This window comes from Macrobrachium rosenbergii, chromosome 8 (assembly GCF_040412425.1).
Source record: "Macrobrachium rosenbergii isolate ZJJX-2024 chromosome 8, ASM4041242v1, whole genome shotgun sequence".
NCBI classification, from domain to species: domain Eukaryota; kingdom Metazoa; phylum Arthropoda; class Malacostraca; order Decapoda; family Palaemonidae; genus Macrobrachium; species Macrobrachium rosenbergii.
Window position 1 is genome coordinate 73188354 of NC_089748.1, and position 21018 is coordinate 73209371.

Sequence of the window (21018 nt, forward strand, 5' to 3'; positions counted from 1 at the left end):
TATTTCAGCACCCATCTGCATATCCTTCTTAGCTGGGTCAATTATTTGGAAGACAACAGATTAGTTTAAATCAACTGGTGTTCTGAAGATGAGAGAGCAGTTTTATTGAATAGCTACCTCCATAACCTTCTTACCTGTGTCATTTGTAATTTGCTGCTCTCAGTCATCACTTTTTATGGGGATCGACTGTAGACTACACTGTATAGAGAAGCTCTCCTGGGGTATTTTACTGTTAAAATTATTTTACATCTTCTAATGGAAAGTGTGGACTAGAGGAGTTTAGTCAACATGTTATCTCCTTATGCTTTAGCTGGATCGTTTGCTGTTGACAAAATTTTTCAGTTTTGAGCCTTCATGACAAAAACTTACTTTCAGTTTTTGAGAGCTTGATTTCTTTTTGAGTTGCTAATCTTGGCAAGGAGTTCAGAAGCTGACTGGAGAGGAAAAAGAGGTAATGGCAATTAAGGCTTCTATCTTGGCAAAGAGCCTTCAGCTGCAGACTGTAGAGGCAATAGCAGTTTGTTAAGATTTATCTTGGCTAAGAGTTCTGCTATACAGACTGGAGGAGCAGTATAGAGGCAATTCAAACAAGGAGGCTCAGCTGCGGACTATAAGAGACAATAGCAATTTGTTAAGATTTATCTTGGCTAAGAGTTCAGCTGCAGACTGGAGAGGTGTAGCAGTGAAGCTGCTAACTGGTGAGGCAATCGGTCATTTTCATGTTTTTTCTGTTTATCTTGGCAAGGAGTCTATAGGCTGGAGAGGCAACTGCCACTGTTTCCTTTACAAAAATTTTCAGCTGCAGACTGAAAAAAATGTTAATTCAACAACCATCTCTTTATCTCCTTGACTCTATCAGATATAATGCTTTTTTGTGGGAGTTTATGTAACATAATATCCTTCTTCACCAGATGGTATTTTAATTTCCTTTCACTGGTGCTTCTTATATGTAAACAAATTCTTCTTGGTGCATCTGCTGAGTTGACTGATTAACATGCAATCTCCATATCCTTCTCATGGATGACTTACTCTCCTGCAGACGAAGTTTGCTTAGCCTTATTGATGTATTCAGTGTGAATATTTTTTCTTAATGAATTAGTTATGAAATGTTCATGGTAAGAGTACTGATAGCAAATCTTTTTCGTAGTGTCTCCTGTATGAAAATGTTTTTCAGTTTGGCTGTAGGTTGCAGAAGTGTGTACAACAATCCATGTCATTTAGAGTTCCTTTGTTAGTGTAAAAAGTCCATTTAGCAAGGCAAGCAATGCACCTGTATGTCATTTTGAGGCTTACAAAAATGTTTTTCATTTTGGCTTCAGGTTGGAGAAGTGTATACAACAAACCATGTCATTTAGAGGTCCCTTAACATAGTGTAAAAATAACAAAACAGATTTGTATTTTCCTAACATACAAGCCCACAACATCATACAACAGGAGACAGGACTATCTCTCCAAAATTATGTACAGTAGGAAGAAGTCAAAATCTGTCAAAAGCAAAAGTTTTATGAGCAATACTCGCACTTGATTTTCTGGACTTCCATTGTGACATCTGTGTGGTGTGATGGAACTATAGCTCCAGTTCTACATCCTCTAACAGAGCTATGGGACTGCTCTTTGTCTCACACCACTTGCTGTGTTGCTACCGCCAGACCCAAGGTGAAGGTGTCTAAGGATTTATGCGTTTCATGTAAGTAGAAAGATGTAAAGGTAGTTTCTCTTCCAAACCCTGGCAGGCAGGACTTGTTTCACAGAGTAGTTTTTCATGAAGGCTACTGTAGGACCTATACTTCTGATGTCTTGTGCCTTGACACTGGTCGGGATGGGATTTGCACTTCCTTCCGAACCATAGGCTTTTCTTATCACCCCTCTCAGCCAGAAGGATCATGTTCTTTGATATTTCCTTCTTAGTCTGGCCTCTACTTATCTACGTTTGGCTGGTCTGAGGGCAGCTGTACGTTCAGGTAGGCTTTCAAAGCTCTGACTGTGCGTAGTAACATTTCTTCGAGTTCATTACCCACAAATTCCTTGAGAGAGGGAATGGAAAAATCATCAAACCTTGGGTCATGTGTAGAGGGGTTTTGTGTCGTTGCTGTGAAGTCCAGGAGGAAAGTAAATGCCAATTACTGTACATCCAGCCACAGGTATGAGTGACATCATACGAAAGGACTTGAATTTCTCCTACCCTCTTTGCCGATGCCAGTGCTAGGAGGAACACTGTTTTTAAGTCAAGAGTTGGTACGAAGCAGTCTTGATGGGTTCATAGGGAGACTTTGCCAAAGAAGCCAGAACTTTGGTTACATTCCTTTTTGGTGGTTTCAGGATTCTGGGGAAACAACCACTTTTTAAAGTGGTTTCATCATATCTGAAAGTTCCCATGATGTTGAGCTACTGTTCGATGTACTCAGCCGCTGTGCTAGTCTCAACAGATTTGGAGTCAGAGACAGACATCTTGGAATGTCTACTAGCAAGTGGAGAAGATCTGTGTACCACTCTGCTTGAGGCCACTTTGGAGCTACCAACGTCCTCAGACCATGGGAGATAAATAACCTGTTTGTTACCCTCTGGATCTGGCTGCCTAACCTAACCTAATTTAACTCTCTTTTGTCTACCCTGGTTGCTGGAACTGTAGAACTGTCTTCTTGGGGCTAGTCTAACAGAGCAGAGGACAACAGTATAATGTATTTTGCATGTTCTCTCCTGTCTGCAATTGCCTGATCCAGATGTTCTTGAACAAAATCCCCAGACATATTTGGCAAAGCACTTTTTATCTGATTAGACCATCTGATGATATTTGCTTTTGTGCTACAGAGAGGAGAGATTCTCCCCATTTCAACAGAACATTTACCCACAAATACACTATATTTTTTGTCATGTACTTGAGGACTTTAAACGGAGGGAAAAAGTCCTTCATTACCAACCATGAATCTTTGGATACTGTCCTTTCAATTAAGTTTTAACAATGGCCCTTGACAGTTGTCAAGCCAAGAGGCAGCTCTCAATGTCCTAAAATTCACCATCTCTGCACTGGTGAATATCGAGCCTATTTGATGTAAGAAGTCCAATGATTTGTTTCCAGACAACCAGGATAGTGTCCCATTCAGTATCCTGGGAAGAGAGGCTGGGTTTTTTTGCTTGTCGTGTCAAAAGGAGGAGGCAGTAGTTTCTGAGACCTTGAGGCAGCCAAGGAACCTTCTTCTGCTATTTGAATATCTACTTCCTTTATTGCAGACTTCACCTTCTTGGTTAATGGGAGGCAGATGGACTGCTTGACTTTTGGAGCGGTATCAGCTACCTGTTCCATTAAAGAGAGAGTCAACAAAATCCTCAGTTACCTCTCTCTCTCAGGTGCCAGGTATTTAAAAATTTTCTGTATTATATGAGTATAGATAAGATTGACAAACTTCTTTTCTTCTTGTGGCTAAGTCCAATGGACATAAACATCTCGACGGTCTGAGTCTTTTCCAATCACCCCTCTGTTCCGGTGACCAAGTGTCTTGGTTAGGGAGTGCCAGGTGATACACGATGCCTTCTACTGTCTGCAGGCTGTGATGAATGGTAAAAGAGGGCATGAGACTGAGACCTATCACAGTTGCCCCGTGAATGGGACCATGGCCATGTACGAGACTATTCCCGTGACAAGGGCCTGCTATCCTGTAGTGGTTGTACTCCCAGTTCCTCATCCGTGTCCCAACTCCGTGAACGGTGATGGAACCTGTGCCTGTAATGTCTGGCTTCATGTTATGTTTCCTGGAGTCACTGTTCCGATACAAGTCCTCGTTGGTGGCATGAGGAGTGCCAGAGCAAGTGGGACAGGGAATGTCAGACTGTGTGGGACGTGGAGTGCCAGCCTGGTGCTGGATCTTCGAGGTGCCGGATGGCTCATCTTTTCATGACATCTATCTCTGAGGGAGGCGTCACACTTCTAGAGCATGAGCGGGAGGTGTCTACAGACTGCGTGGGATGGAGAGTGCCTGCTCGGTGCCTGGATCTGTGAGGCACCAGCTGACTTTTCTCTCCGAGCTGTCTGTCTCTAAGGGAGGTAATGGAGAGTCACCTTCCTGGGAGTTGACGTAGATTTCTTCTCCCCCCTCTTTTTGAAAACCATTGAGAGAAGCTGGACATGCTTCGCATTCACTACAAGCTAATGCTGGAGAACATTCTTGTCCTCTACACACTTAAAACACACTGAATACTGGTTGATGGAAACTGGTGACAAGAACTTTCCACAAGCCTTCCCTTTTCTCGTGATTCCCATGCACCAATGAGAAACGGGTTTTGTTTTCTTTCATGGCATGGGTAAAATCAGAAATCTGAAAAATACACCGACTTGTTTACACACTCAGAAATTTCAAACATTTGAAAGGGAAAAAAAAAAAAAAGTTTTTCTGCCTCACAGAACAGAATCAACACTACGCTATATCGGGAGGAAACTAAGAAACTGTACATTTCTACATAAACCTGAAGGCAGCACTGCCCAACACAGAGATACATAAACAGCCCCCAGCCACTTGTGATCAAAACACACTGATAAAACTATGTTCTCTCCGCCAGAGAGAGATAAGTCACAGAAGTAATAAACAACAGTTTGTCACTAAATACATTATCTTTTTCCCACTTGACTTTGTCACTAAATACATTATCTTTTTCCCACTTGACTTCCCCTGAACTAAAGTCCAATAATGTAACAAATAAGCAAGAATCTACAATACACAGAGCGTATGACAGCACGTGTGAACATCACAATGGCTAAGAAACAATTGGAGGAACAGGGGTCAAAGTAGGCTGTAGGTTGCTGGTGAAGTTCTTGAAAGCTAGTCTACTTATAGCTGTGATGCGCATACGCACCTAAGGTATGATGGTCTGGTTTTGGCTTCTGAGAGAGTTAATGCTTGCAGAGTTTTTAGGTCATGCAGGATTATTAGTTGTATAAACTAGGTGTAAAAGTGCTTCCATTCATCTGGATCTTCCAGGTAAAGTTCAACCATTTAAGACTTTTTAGAACCCTCATTTCAATACTGATTGATCTTTCAAGTTGTTCCAAGGTGGCTTGGCAATAAATGCTTCAAGTTGTAGTGCAGTAGTTCATTGGGCTACCTTTGGTGCAATTCATCACCTGGATTCTGTGATTTTTCATTGGAAGGAACTGTGTATCCTTCAGTTTTCAGATATTTGTCAGTAAACTGTCGTACCTTCACATAAACACCTGGAACTCATGGATCAGACCTAAGTCACCATGACATATAACAATGTGACTGCAATTTAAACTGTTTAAGAAACCCAATTATTTTAGGCAGAGGTCCAACAATTTTTCCATTTTATTGTGTGTTATCACACTGTTGACACAGCATCTTGGTACAAAATACATTAACAGAGATCACTTGCTGGTCTCTGCATCAGAAGAGATTCTTTCCCTCATGAACCTATTCACTAAATTCTACAGGAAAAAAATTGCAAATTGTCAAGTACAGCACCTTGGCAGGTCGATGCCATATTTCACCTGTGGAGCATTTCTTTCCATTGAAGTGGAAAAGTAAGGAAAAATTCAAAGGTTGTTGGTACACAAATGACATTCAGAAATCTCAGCAATTTAGGTTAACATAAATTGGGCTTCAGCTTCACATGTCAGAAACTTGGTCATTGTAAGCTGTGCCAAACGTTTTTGACAGACATCCTTTCAGAAATGGTATGTGCTGGAGAGAGAGAGAGAGAGAGAGAGAGAGAGAGAGAGAGAGAGAGAGAGAGAGAGAGAGAGAGAGAGAGAGAGAGAGAGAGAGAGAGAGACCGACCTTACCTTACAGTTCGTTCAGGTTGCCCCAGGTCCTTCAGTGTGAGGCACCTCTGATGTCTACCAGAGAATTGCTAATGCATCTTCCAATCCCTTCAGTGTGAGGCACCTCTGATGTCTACCAGAGAATTGCTAATGCATCTTCCAATCTTGGATGGTCTGGGATGCATCTTAGATATCTGTCGAGCTTATTCTTAAACACATCTACACTCACTCCTGATAAGTTCCTCAGATGAGCTGGTAACGCATTGAATAGACACTGCATTATCGATGGTGGTGCGTGGTAGATTAATATGTCCTATGTGATTTTCTTAGTTTTCCGGGTTTAGTTTTGGGCACTATTAACCCTTAAACGCCGAGCCTCTATTTACAAAAACGTCTCCCGTATGCCGGCGGCGTTCGGTGAGTTAGCGCCAAAGCGAAAAAAAGTTTTTTTAAAAAATCACAGTACGCTTTAGTTTTTAAGATTAAGAGTTCATTTTTGGCTCTTTTTGTTTGTTTGTCATTGCCTGAAGTTTAGTATGCAAACATCAGAAATGAAAAAATATCATCATATATAAATATTGAATATATGACAGCTAAAAAAACCTTATATAATTGTATACAAATCACACTGTAAGCACAACGGTTAAAGCTAATGAGTTAATTTTTTTAGTTGTATTGTACACTAAATTGCAATGATTTTGGTATATAACAAATTGTAAAACGATCAAAGCAACACAGAGAAAATATTATCACAAAATGATGCATGAATTTGTAACGCGCTGACGTAAACAAATGTTTTTTTCAGAAATTCACCATAAATCGAAATATTGTGCTAGAGACTTCCAATTGGTTGCAAAATGAAGGTAAATGATTGAATATTACTAGAATGTAAGAGTTTTAGCTTACAATTGTGTTTTTTGACCATTTCGGTCGAGTCAAAGTTGACCGAAGGTTGAAATTTTGGCAGTTATTGTGATTTATATGAAAATATTTCAAAACTGATAAAAGCTACAACCATGAGTTATTTTCTGTTGTATTGTACATGAAATTGCGCACATTTTCATATATAAAACTTTATGTAACGGCTAATATAGAACAGTGCAAAATTACGACAAAATGACAAAAGAATTTCTGAAATTTTCGCCGAAGTTACAGCGCTGGCGAAGAAAAGTTTTTTCAAAAATTCACCATAAATCAAAATATTGTGCTAGAGACTTCCAATTTGTTGCAAAATGAAGGTAAATGATTGAATATTACTAGAATGTAAGAGTTTTAGCTTACAATTGCTTTTTCGACCATTTCGGGTCGAAATAAAGTTGACCGGTTGAAATTTTTTGTAGTCGACGACAGTACGCCCACTTGGCACCCAACAGACAATTTTAGTCGACGATGATACGCCCAGTAGGCGTTTAAGGGTTAATCTACCTCTGCTTGCTCTTTTCTGATATTTTTAGCTCCATGATGTTTTTGGTAATTCCTTTCCATGCCTGCATTATCATGCAGCAGCTTTCTTTTCTTTCAAGACGAGAGAGAGAGAGAGAGAGAGAGAGAGAGAGAGAGAGAGAGAGAGAGAGAGAGAGAGAGAGAGAGAGAGAGAGAGAGAGAGAGAGAATGATAATTGTGTGCTACCGGGAGACCTGCCACGTTTTAAAAAATCTGTCAAAATAGAAAGAAAAAGAGACTGACTTCTAACAAATGCAGAGTTAGTGGGTTCAGGACTTTAGAGATAAGCATTAGTTAGGGGAAATATTAGTAAGCCATGTGTCATAAAACTTTTAACACCACTTTTTTTTTTTTTTTAATTTTCCAGGTACTCCAGCTGAGGAAGAAGGTCTTGTTACCACAAGTCACCATGTAATGGAATTCTTTGAAATGTGTGCAGCTCTAATTACAGAACTAGCGCGTTAAATTTTTTGTACAGTATATGGGCAAATAGTGTTCATACATATCTAAGCTTTGATTTTTTACTTCTTCAAATGGCTTCAGCAATACATCTGTATTAGCAATAATTTCTTTTCATTCACCTTGGCTTTTGCCTTTGAAGGCAAGCCTTGTTTAGTTATATCAACTATATAATGTGATAGACTAATTATAACAAATTTTTGTAATTATTATATCTTGTGATATACTGTGTAAGTGCTTTATTGTATAGTGGAGCTGGTCTTGTATTTCAGGAAGTATACATATTAAACCTATTTTATGGGGGTTTTATCCTAAGTGCCATTTATCTGCTTAACTCCACCTGTTATCCTTTATATAATTACTATAGTCTATTACTACAAATGCAAATTAAATTGTTTCTTTTAATAAGTGGAACTCATGAAAATCCTTTTTAACTTGTGTTGTGAACTAACAAAAATGAAAAATAATGGTATTAATGTTTGGCAACACAATTTTGCACTTTGTGAATAATATGCGTAAATTTCAGAAAATTTCTTGCTCCTAATTTTAATGATATGGTGGTTCTTGCAAAAATGAGAAATTATGTGAACACACAATTATGAAACACACAAAAAGAGAACACAGAATCTCCCCACAACTCTTGTGAGGAACTAGTAATGACAGAAACAGATCTCAATTTGAATTTTAAAGTACCAAAAAATGTGACAAATTTTTAAAATATGAAAATTTTACAAAAATTAAAAAACTGCATTATCTTAATGCATGATAAAGTGAATATATCTTAAAAGTATTTTTATCTTAAAATGTCAGTATTTTTCATGTACTGAATTCCCCCCAACTCATGTTGAAAAGTGTCGCCTTAAGTGAATTTTGTAGCCCTTTAAACTCTATTGGTCTGCAAGAGATCCTTTATACTTTACATATTTTTTGCCTTGGGTTCTAAGTGGCAGTGCTAACAGATACATAAAATCTTTCCTACTTTAGAAAATTAAAGTTGTTTATTTAAGTCCCCCACAGATTTCTGTCATGTAGATGTAAATTAATTTTACAGAATGTATGGTGAGAATTTATGATTTTCTTTGCTTCCTCTGCCCTTTTTTAATGTAAATATATGCACCTTGTGCAATATTTTGTTACTTAACTGTAATACAGTTATTTTTCTTCTTTCCAGCTGTCATTTCCCAATTAACATATACCCTAATAAACAATGTTCTGTAAATATATTACAATACAGTGATGTGCATCTGTAACTACTGTACAAATACCTACATTGCATGTATATCCCACAATATGTAAATAAAAAAATTATAAATACATTATATATTATTATTTAACTCTACTAAATAAAACTGCTGTAAAGTATCTTAAATTTGTCAGATTTGAAATAATTATGTAATTATGACAGTGGAGCAAGGTATATCAACAAATTTACCAACACAATTCAACGAACATTCCTAAAATGCCTAATACTAACATTTTAATTTTTCTCATGAGAAAGCAAGGGAGTGCAGGAAAAAGAAGAAAAGTATATGGTAAAGGGGACATTGGTAGAGCAAAAACCAAATTTTAACTGCTACAGTAAAAAAAAAGTACAGTAAACAGTATATGGTATAGGGGACATTGGTAGAGTAAAATTTGGTTTTTAAACTGCAGAAAAACAGAAAAAGGTAAATGGTAACACGGACGTTGTTAAAGTAAAAACCAAATTTTAACTAAAGAAAATGGTAAAGTAAAAACCAAATTTTAACTGCAGGAAAAAAAGGAAAAAGTAAGGAAACAGGGACATTAGTAGAGTAACAACCAAATTTTAACTACAAAAAAAAAGTATATGGTAAAAGGGGCATTGGTAGAGTAAAAGCCAAATTTTTACACAAACCTCATAAATAACAAGTTGAATTTTTTCCTAGGATGAATCAAACGTTACCCCATTAACATACCTTGGGCTGCATCCACACGATCGAGCTTTGTTCGACGAGCTTTGTCTGGTGTGACATCAGAAGCGGGGCAAACTTCTGACTTTGACGCTGTTTCTCCGCTTCTGACGTCACATCGGACAAAGTTTGTCGAACAAAGCTCGATCATTTGGATGCAGCTTTATTTAACATACCCAGGGATCAGGTCAATATTTACAATATTTTCAGTATAATTCTTCATAAATAATTAAGATTCATTGCATTTTGAATATTATTAATTAAAATACAGCCTCAAGTCATTTTTCACCCTCACATTCTACAGTATGATCTCTTCAGATACAGTATTTTAAATCGACCTGAACATTGTCTACTTCGAAACAGTGCAGTCACTGCAAAAAATATCATAAGTGTACATGAATACTTTAAATATGATGCAGTTTTTATATTAACATGAGGCAGATTGTCTCTATAGTCAAGACAACTGGGGAATGAGAAGTAGATTCAGCAAGGAATCTGAATTATCAAAGTTAATTTGTATGTATATTAGTACTATTCTGTGGTCATATTCTCAAATAAGTGATGATTCTGAATATCTGTTAACAGCTTCTGATTTATTAAAGCTTCCCAAACCCAGTACAGTGTTTCTTTTTCCCTCCATAAAATGACAAATTTTTAATTAATTTGTATTTTGTATAGTTAACAAACATGCAGTCTTAGCAAAAGGATAAATCTTGTAGTGCCAGCTTGAAAACAGTAAAAAGCAATTAAAATTGTGATGCAAGGAACTGGTGGCATGGGGGGGATCAGACATCGGAATGAGTGAGGAGGCAACCGCCAACCTCTTCTAACCCCGTGGTGTATTCAGTTTCTTCCAGCCCAGGAATAATGGGTGGCTAGAGGTGGGCAGTATACATTAAGACTGCTTTGTTAGCTAAGAAAAATACAAATTAATTAAAATTTGTAAATTGTTCGTATGCGGAACAAACCTGGGTCTTAATGTAAGGATAGACTCACTTTTGGTGGGAGTAAAGAGTCTTGAACTGACTGAAGGTTCAGCACACCTGGTCTCTCTTCCTGGATAACTGAAAGCAAAGGAAGGAGATGCAAGCCTCTGGACTTGTTTGTTAAATGAATATCAAACAGTCAGACTACTGGGCTTATATACAATGTGAAGGTTCACTGCATAGTTGGAAGTTAAAGATCTATATCTGTTCAGATAACAAACCATGATAGCCACCAGCCTTGTTTGATATCATTCCCCTCTCTCCTTGGTAGAGAGAGGATGGACTTGCTACTGAAATGTTACATTTGTGTCAAATACAATATACTCAGAGCAAAACCACTCACTCGTCTGTATCCAACCAGTTCCAGTGTAAGATGGATCAATCTTCTCACTGCTGGCTGGTAGAGAAGAAAGGGGAAAGGGAAAAGGAAAAAGACCAGTCATCTTAATCATTCTCATTTTCATGGCATCATCTTAGGTAAGATACAAACTGTCCTGCTAAGGGCACTGGATGAGCTACACAACTTATTATTATTATTATTAAAGTAGTTTAACCAGACCACTGAGCTGACTTTCAGCTTAATAGGGCTGGCCCAAAAGATTACAATAAAATACCAGGTCTAGGCCTGAGGCAAAGCTCTAGAACCAAAAAGTTCATTCGGTGTGATGACGAATGATTGAAAATTAAACTAAAAACTGCACAAAGCCCCACACTTCCACACTGGAACACATACACACAATAAATACATTTACTCACGCATCCAAACAAAAATAAAATCGGAATAAGTAATATTTTAAAATGTTGTTTTTAAAATTCATTAAATGACCCAAATAACCCAAGAATTTTCGTATTTTCATCTTTTACTTATACTGTATTTATATTTTATCGATTAAATTACATATCTTTATGAACATCAAAATCGGAACAACTGAAAATGCAGAAGATTCTGACAAAATTTTCTTCATTGATTTATTTCCACAAGTTGACAGTTGCTGTTGGTCATACTTTGGACACTCAAACAACAAATGTCTTACCGTTATTATAACCTTGCATTCTGAGCACTCGGGAGCAAGGCTACTTGGGCTGCTCAATAAGTGTCTGTGTGTTAGACGAGTATGGTCTATTCAGAGACAAGTCACAATTACTCGCGCATGTCTGTCTCTCTGTTATGGTGAACTCCATTTTCTAGCACAGGATTTTATCTGTCTCAATTTATTATTTTCGGGTTCTGCATTCCATATATTTTGCCATTTATTTACAATGATGATTGTTCTTATATATCTTGTATAGTCACTAATATGGATGTTTACATATGCTCTTGTCATGTGGACTGCTTCTTTAGCTGCTTCATCAGCCTCTTCATTGCCTTTAATCCCTACAAGGGCAGGGATCCAACATAATTCAATATTTTTTCCATTATTACACAACTTGTGGAGTTGAAACTTAATTTGTTGCACAATATTATTTTTGGATTGTAACTTTGAATGGCTTCTGCAGGGCTTCTGGAGTCGCTATAAATCACAAAATTATTAAATGAGGCTTCTTTTAAGTATTTTTATGGCTGATGTTACTGCACATAACTCAGCTGTAAGTACTGAGGCATTATCTGGTAGAGAGAGCCGACATGTTTTGACCTGGGACACTGCAGCATATCCCACTCCATACTGACTTAGAGCTATCATTGCATATTGTGTAATGTGGACCCTTTTGGATTATATGTTCTACTTTGGCGAGGGCTGCGACTCTTCTCTTTAGTAACAGATTGGCCCAAAGGTTGGCATTTAGGTGAGTAAGGTACAAGATGTCCTTAGCACCAGACTGTAACAGCCTGATATAAGGGCACTATCTTCCATATCACCCACTGCAGTAGAGGAAATTAGGAAATTTTTGCCACTGCTGTCGGCCACAAATCGAGCCAGAGACAGTCTGGAAAGCAGAAGAGGCAGCTGACTCCAAAGTGGCTGCTTCCTGAGGGGTGAGGGGAGGACGTTCTGCCTTAACTTGATCAAAGTCAGCCCTGGTTCTAAACGAACCAAATCTGGATTGACATGTCTAGATTGTAGAGCTATATTAGGGGTTGCATAAAACCTTTCATGGCGAGGAAGTGGGGGAGAAAAAAGTTTGAATGACCTGCTGGACTGAAGAGAATTATGCCGACCCGAGATTAGGGATTTCACATGAATCAGGACGGAATCTGCATGGCAACTCAATAGATGTCTTAAGAGTCCTTTTTAGGTCCAAGCAAGGCTTCAATAACTGTAGGGACAATCGAAGAAATTGTCACAGCTTCATTAGACAGATTATTGAACTGACAAATTAGTTCAATAACCTCAGCACAAGTAGTGATAAAATACAGATTCTCCAAATCTGCCTCCTGGCCATGGGGATCCCTGTCTGTTCTTTCTATTGGATCTGAAGGGTTTAAAACTGGAGCATAAGCCCTACCCAGCCCTAACACTCTTCTGGGGGCTAGAAAGCCTTTTAATGACAAGGGAAGCTTAACCTGAGATGTGTCTCGTTCACAGGGGCGAGATGCAGATTTCCTATTCTCATATGAGAGACGTGTATCATTTCGTGGCCTAGAAGGGCTAATATCACGTTCATGGCCAACCGAATCTGAACGGCGGTCACAGTCTCTCCTAGGGGATCGCGATAGAGAACAACGATGAGACGATGATGAGCGAGTCTGCAAGCCGACCTATCTGGTGTAATTGCACGGACATTTCTGTCTTCACAGACATGTCTATCAACATGTCTGTGAATCAGGGCCATGGTCACGAACCCTCTTGGGAGAGTATGAATGAGAGCGATGGTAAGATGGACGTTTATTAGGACGGGAACTGGCCAGACTCCTGGAACAACATAGTCTTACAGAACAGACATGAGAACTCGAACGCGATGCCACGTCCCTTGCAGGCAAACGAGAAAAAGGAGATCGATGAGGTGACAAGGACCACACGGACGTGTCGAATTCTGGGCGTGCAAGGGGGGGACTGCAGGACCCAGAGGGAAGGGGCAGTACCCTAGATAATTCCTCCACCCAGGATTTCTTGCTAGGAGCCTTGTCATCTTTCCTTCGAAAGACGATCAGGGAAAGGTGAAACCACCGTAGTCTTTTTCTTGGAAAGACCTCTTTGGGGTAGAGAGATGGACAGACATGACACATCAGCACCAGGAACATGTTTGCAAGCAAGAGAGCCATGCATGTGGTCGGAAGACAACAGAGAAACAGAAATGGTCCTATTATTCCTCGGGCGGGGAGCAGCGACGAAGTTCCTAATCCTCCAACGTCTGACAGGGGAGGACAGGACAGGCAAAGACGACGATGAGGACGAAGGACACGGAGAAGGCGATGATGGAGAGGAAGGTCTACGCTGTTTCTTCTTGAAAACACGTCCATACCTCTCTCAGAAAACGATGTTGACTGTCTACCACAGCCTGAACAAGAGAGTCTGGGATGGAGCAGGAGCAGATGTCGTCATCGCAAAGTGAGAAGTCACAGGGACTGAGGCTCTAGGCACAGGAGCAGGGAATGGCATTACTCTATGCACTTCTGGAAAGGGACACACACACTGGCACTGATAAATACACTATTGCAAAGTCAAAGGAACAGGGATTGAATTAAATTATGAATTGTGAGAGACAGATATCAAGTAAGAGAAAAGTTACACTGGCTTAGAACTAACTCTTGAATCACAGGACGTACTGTACTTTCCTTTCTTATGAAGCTTGGATAGAAGATTCTCCAGGTGAGGTAGACCTCAACTATCTCGTGACGACATCTGGTTCAAAGGTCAAAGTTCCCCAAGTGTATAGGAAATAAGTGCCTGCTGGCTCGTGGCTCGATCCTCAGACGAACAGAGCCTTCGGTGGACACAAGCAGACTAACTGACAACTTCTGTCGTCTTGCCCTCTTTATGGCAGGAAAATTTGCCACAGGCATGACTTTAGGCGATGTCCCGAGGGCGTTTACCTGCAGATTAATGATAGAAAATCTTCGCCAGTAATTGAAAATACAAATGTTTAATTGAGGTTGGGGGCTTAGCTAGAAGGGAACAGTCATTATCCTTCCCAATGATTTCCCAGGCATCTCGTTAAGTAGGGGAAAGCAGAAACACTTCCCAAAAATCTCCTGTCACTCCCTATACTGTGCCTATACCTTATCCCCTAGTCAAATGGCAAATTTACTGAATCATTAAGAAAATAAGCTATACAGTGGTGTACATTCATATATATATATATATATATATTATATATTTATATAGTCAACCCCGGTATTTGCAGGATATATAGCCCCCATAGCTAAAATCTGCAAATACTTAAAACCCTATAAAAGCACTTATAACTGCCTATTTTGATAGTTAAAACACCAAAACCCTCTAAAAATGCTTATACCTGAATATTTTAATAGCTTTATCACAAAAGTGCATTTAAATCATGAAAATTATATAAAAATAGAGTAATCCTTAATATTTCTATGAAAATACTATAAACAGGCAAATTTTGGATATGTTCAGAAACACCAAAAAGTCTCAAAATGCTGGAACTGAGAATTTTAATGGGTTCGACACAAAAAGTGGATCTAGTCATGAAAATATATATAAATATATATATATATATTAATATTTATATATGAAAATATACTACAAACAGGCAAATTGTATATATGTCCTTAGAGAAATTCCCGAATAGGTGAGCCACCACTGAGCCAAGTGGTAGCTGCCGAACTCGCTGAGAATCGAGGTGGCCCATTTATCACTTATAAATTCCTTCGTGATAATTCTCCATCGTGGATAGCGTGATTTGATATTAAGCAATATTTGTAGTGTGATGTAAATCATGTGATAAAAATGTCATATATATATATATATATTATATATATATTATATATATATATATATATATATATATATATATATATATATATTAATTATATAATTATATATATATATATTATATATATATATATATATATATATATATATATATATATATATATATATATATATATATATATATATATATATACATACATATACAGTATACAGTAAACCCCTGGATTTTATGCTCACAATTCGCCAGCGAACTCACGTATTCACAGATTTCTCTTTGAATGTATCTACCCATTAATTGCGAAAATTTGCCCATTTGCGGTAATTTTTACTGAGAAATATTCACTAATTACTGTATTTTCATCTCATTTTCAAAAATGCACTTTTTGTGATAAAACTATTAAAATACTTTGGTAATGCCTGCTATGATTATTCACCTTAAATCATTTTTTGCAATGGGGTAGCAATTAATACAGATACAGCAATATTATTTGTAAAATATTTTAATCAGGCAGTAATCAGGCAGAGAGACCAAATTACAATAGACAACTTTTCCTCGCTCTCTTTATCCCATCTTCTAGTTAAAAAAAGTAAAAGAGAATGATAAAAGTATTGTTAATAATGCTATACTCTTGTGTAAATGCGTACAGCCATACACAACCAACCAAGAAACTTTTGTTGTGCTTATAACTGAATCGGATTTTAAGAGGTGCTAAAGAAACAAGCAGGAGAAAGTTACTGCTGATTTACTGAGGACACAGGCAGTTTATATAGCGGCGGACTGACATCACGCCGAGGAATACAATGAGAACCAGGGTGAACTAAGGTCAATAACATTTAACAATATATACACTCTGAGTTGCAAAAATGGACAATAATGAAGTTGACGACATTCTGATACATGAACAAAAGAAACATGTCATACAAGCTAGTAATAGGTAAATATTTACATAGATCAGTTTAAATGATTGGGTATGGCTGATCCCGCGTGACCCGTTATCCTAGGAGCGGCATAGAAAACGGGTTGCCATCACAGAAGACCCGCTTAGCAGGGACTTTACAAATACTCCCCCCCCAAGACGCGGGTAACATCTGATTAATCCACGTATCTGCTAGGGCGTTGAAGAGTGGCGCGGCTACGCAAAGTGAGAAGGGGGTTCTGCTGCGTGGGAGTGGCTGGCTGCGGGTTTGGGCGGATGTTTCCGGGGGCGGTCCCGTGACCTCCTTCTGTGGCGGCCCAGCTGCGGAGACGACTGCTCAGGCAGAGGGTGTGGTGCGGTGACGTCTGTTTCCTCCTCCAGGAGGGTGGGCTTGATGCGGCTGACTGACACCCAGTCGTCTTTTCCATGAAGGGCGAGACAGAAAGCCTTGTTGTTCCTCTCCAGCATGCGGAAGGGCCCCCTGTAGGGCCTGGTCAATGGTGGGCAGACGGCGTCATCCCTGACGAAGACGTGGGTGGTGGAGGACAAGCCAGGAGGCGTGAAGGCGACTGACCTGTCGGTGTATGTCCGCTTACAGGGGGCAAACTTGCCGACTATGTCGCGAAGCCTCTGGACTGACGGGTTGTGGCGGTCCTCTGTTACCAGTTCGCCTGGGACTACGAGGGGCTCCCCGTAGATTTTCTCTGCTGTGGACGGGTCGCTGTTGGCCCTGGGCAGCTGGTATTTCCAATCCTCAGCGGTGCAGCGGGCCATGAGGGACGCTTTCAGGGACCTGTGGAACCTCTCCACCAAGCCGTTGGCTGCAGGGGTGTAAGCGGTGGTGGTCTGGTGAGATGTTCCCAGCAGGCATGCCAGGGCGGACCACAACTCGGACAGGAAGGCAGGGCCCCTGTCAGTGGTTATGTGGTCTGGGACGCCGAACCGGCTGATCCAGCTGGAGAGGAGGGCCTCGGTGCATACACTGGCGGTGGCCTCCTGCATGGGCGTCGCTTTGGGCCACCTGGTTGAGCGGTCAACCATTGTCAAGAGATATCTGGCCTGCCTGACGGGGGAAGAGGGCCGACGACGTCGATGTATATGTGGCCGAAATGCTGCCCCGGCTGTGGAAACTCGCCTACCCTGGACTAGGTGTGACAACCTATCTTGCTGGTTTGGCACCGAAGACACTGTCTCGCCCAAGTCCTCGTGTCCTTCCACATTCCGTGCCAGACCATCAGCAGCTTGGCCGTCATCCTGCCAGAGGGGTGGGACAGCCCGTGGATGACATCAAATACCTGGCGGCAGCGAGTGGCGGGCACCAGGGGGCAAGGCTGGCCAATGCTGATATCGCAGAGGAGTTTTGGTCCCCCGGGGGCGAGGGCCACGTCCCGCCACTTTAGGGACGTGATGGCTGTGCGGCAGGCTGGAGTCTCCGGGTCAGCAGCCTGTTCCCGGGTGAGGTCCTCGTAGTTGATCCCGAGCTGCACTGCGTTGAGCTCGATTCTGGAGAGGGTGTCTGCTACAGGGTTCTTCCTGCCAGGGAGGTATTTGATTGAGCAGCGAGGTGTCGCTGCTGCCTCGAAGACCATGTGTCCCCCTGCTTGGTGAAGGAGTGGACCAGCGGCTGGTGGTCCGTGTAGATTGTGAAGGGTGTACCCTCCAGGAGGAATTTGAAGTGTCGGACCGCCCTGTACACTGCGCAGAGTTCCCTGTCGAAGGTGCTGTAGCGGGCCTCCACGAGGTTGAACTTTTTGCTGAAGGCGGCGATAGGCTGGGGGGCGCCGTTGACGATCTGCTCCAGGACGGCTCCGCAGGCGATGCTACTGGCGTCCGTCATCAGTTGGAGGAGAGCGCTGGGGTCCTGGTGGGCCAAGGCGGTTGCCTCGGCGGTTGGCCCTTCAGGATTTCCGTCAGGGGGGCCATGGTGTGTGCGATCCCGGGGATGAACCTCCTGTAGTAATTTACTATCCCGGGGAACTCCTGGATGGCCTTGACGGAGGTGGGGACGGGGAACCTGGTGACGGCTGCGCCCTTTGATGTGAGTGGGCGGACGCCATCCGAGGATATCTCGTAGTCCAGGAAGTCAGCTTTCTCTATGCCGAAGGTGCACTTGTCAAATCTGACGACGAGGCCGTTCTCTGCAGGCGCTGCAGGACCGCCCGGATGTGCCTCTGGTGCTCTTTATGGGACCTGGAAAATATAAGGATATCATCCACGTAGCAGATGCAGAACTTCAGGTCCCCCAGGATGCTGTCCATCAGCCACTGCAAGACCGCCCCCACGTTCCTCAGGCCAAAGGTGGAGAAGGCGAAGACGTAGGACCCGAAGGGCGTGATGATGGCGGTTTTTGGGATATCCTCTGGAGCGACTGGTACCTGAAAGTAAGATTTTAAAAGATCCAGCTTAGAAAATATTTTGGCCCGTGGAAGGAGGCTGTGAGGTCCTGCATGTTCGGCAGGGGTTAATGGTTGGGTTCAGTTGTGAGGTTGAGCTGCTTGTAGTCGCCGCAGGGTCTCCAGGAGCCATCCGGTTTCTGCACCATGTGGAGGGAAGAGGCCCTCCTCTCCAGCTGGATCAGCCGGTTCGGCATCCCGGACCACATAACCACCGACAGGGGCCCTGCCTTTCTATCCGAGTTGTGGTCCGCCCTGGCGCGCCTGCTGGGAACATCTCACCACACCACCACCGCTTACAACCCTGCAGCCAACGGCTTGGTGGAGAGGTTCCACAGGTCCCTGAAAGCATCCCTCATGGCCCGCTGCACTGCTGAGGATTGGAAATACCAGCTGCTGTGGGTCCTCCTCGGGCTGAGAACCGCCCCCAGGGCCAACGGCGACCCGTCCATAGCAGATACGTGGATTAATCAGACGTTACCCACGTCTTTGGTGGGGGGGAGTATTTGTAAAGTCACATAGATCAGTTTAAATGATTGGGTATGGCTGATCCTGCATGACCCGTTATCCTAGGAGCGGCATAGAAAACGGGTTGCCATCATAGAAGACTCGCTTAGCAGGGACTTTACGGGATAATAAGCCGTTTACCTGCTATTTCAACCATCGTGCGGTAATAAACAATTACCATACGTTACGGCACAAATGACATTAAGTAGAATAGGACTGATATATTTTTACATTATACCCTTATTCGGTATGGATAAAAGATCGGCAAGGAAATATACGCTAAATTTAAGCCGCAAGTTGTAGCTGAAGCTGAAAAAACAATGTTCAAGCTGCTAATGACTATACTGTAAATTATCATGCACTGGCAACATGGATGAAACTCGATTGTAATTAAAATTGGAGAGAAAGTATTTTAATCAAAACTACTGGGTATGAAAGAGTATGTTACTGTCATTTTTATGTCGATAAACGATAAATACGTAAAGCTCGTCTTATGATGAAATCAAGTGAAAATAGCAAACGGAATCTTGAATTTTTTTTACACAAAGCAAACGCCCCCAAACGGCCATTGTCATCTACTAACGAAAATAATAGATAAAATAATTTCACAACGAGACGTATTTTAGCTATATTTCGACTTAAAAACACTTCGTATAATGAAAAATAACTTTGCCCCATATAAATAAAGTATATATCTAGAGATACATTTACGCTAACTAGAAGCAAAAAAAGCACTCTGAACTGCATTAAACATGGCAAAATAAACGCTGCGTAAACATTTCCAAACCAAAACGTTGATCGCTATGATCGCAATTTATAATACAAAAGCAATATAAGAACATACACAACATTATTGGATAAAGTGAATTAAGGCATAACTGTGGTGAAACTAATTTCATTTAGCTTTGAATGAGACCAAGTTACAGTGCTGAGGAGTTTACTAACTTAGTTAAATGTACCATGAAGTCAAGAAACATTATATTCTTTTTCCAACAAAGTGCAGTTGAGAAACAATCAACTATATTTCCTGCACCAATTCTTTTTTGGGTGATGCCACACGGGTTCACAAATACGCATTTAAAAAGTTTAACACATATAATTAATATTTAAAGGACACAAATAATCATCCAATTACATTAAGAAGCAAGAAAACATTAACATATTACTGCAAAATTGACAAAACGTTACGTACTTTCGATAGAGGAAAACATAAATGGCAAAAAGGGGATTTCAGAATATTCTTATGAAGAAATTACTGCAATGGCGACGACAGTTCACGAGGTGATGGGGCTGGATTTTACGAGAATTTCTTCTACAACTTGCCTTTCTGAGTTTGCTAAACAGGCCGAGCTTCATGTTCTCACCCTGGAAGAAAAACTAGGAGTACATTGATGGCACAGTTGTCACATCTACAAAACTACAGGGTTACGTAACAAAGATCTACTAAAACACAAACATTAAGTAGTTTAATCGTTACCCAACATACAAAAAAAAGGGTTTTTCCAGAAGGCAAGCTTAAACTACTGGCATGTGCCCTTACAACAAGGAAATAACATATACATTCTCCACAGGAAGAAGTTTGACAACACTGCAATCAGACGTCATTTAATTTTATAGAGATGGATAAAATTTATGAAAAAGGTGTTTTACTACTTTAAATATTAATGTACTAATTCATACAAACTCATTGCTATAGTTAATATAATAAAAACTTCTTCTGTGGAGCAAAACAATCACATCAACGTATTTTTTCATAGAAACTGGGAAATACATCAAA

The 21018-nt window shown here is 40.7% G+C and overlaps 1 protein-coding gene and 1 long non-coding RNA gene across 4 annotated transcripts in view; one reads left to right on the forward strand and one right to left on the reverse strand.

The window, feature by feature from the left end:
• AMPKalpha (AMP-activated protein kinase alpha subunit) overlaps positions 1-10218 on the forward strand; it is a 170760-nt gene extending 160542 nt beyond the window's left edge. For 2 of the 3 annotated variants that reach the window (XM_067108014.1, XM_067108015.1), the window contains exon 15: positions 7581-10218. In XM_067108014.1, coding sequence (XP_066964115.1) covers positions 7581-7678 — 98 coding nt within the window. In that variant the 3' untranslated portion in view covers positions 7679-10218. The remainder of the gene's footprint in view (positions 1-7580) is intronic. The other variant, XR_010853811.1, reaches the window with a different exon arrangement.
• Positions 1-21018, reverse strand: part of LOC136840995 (uncharacterized) — a 585109-nt gene that overhangs the window by 6096 nt on the left and 557995 nt on the right. The gene's annotated exons all lie outside the window — the stretch shown is intronic.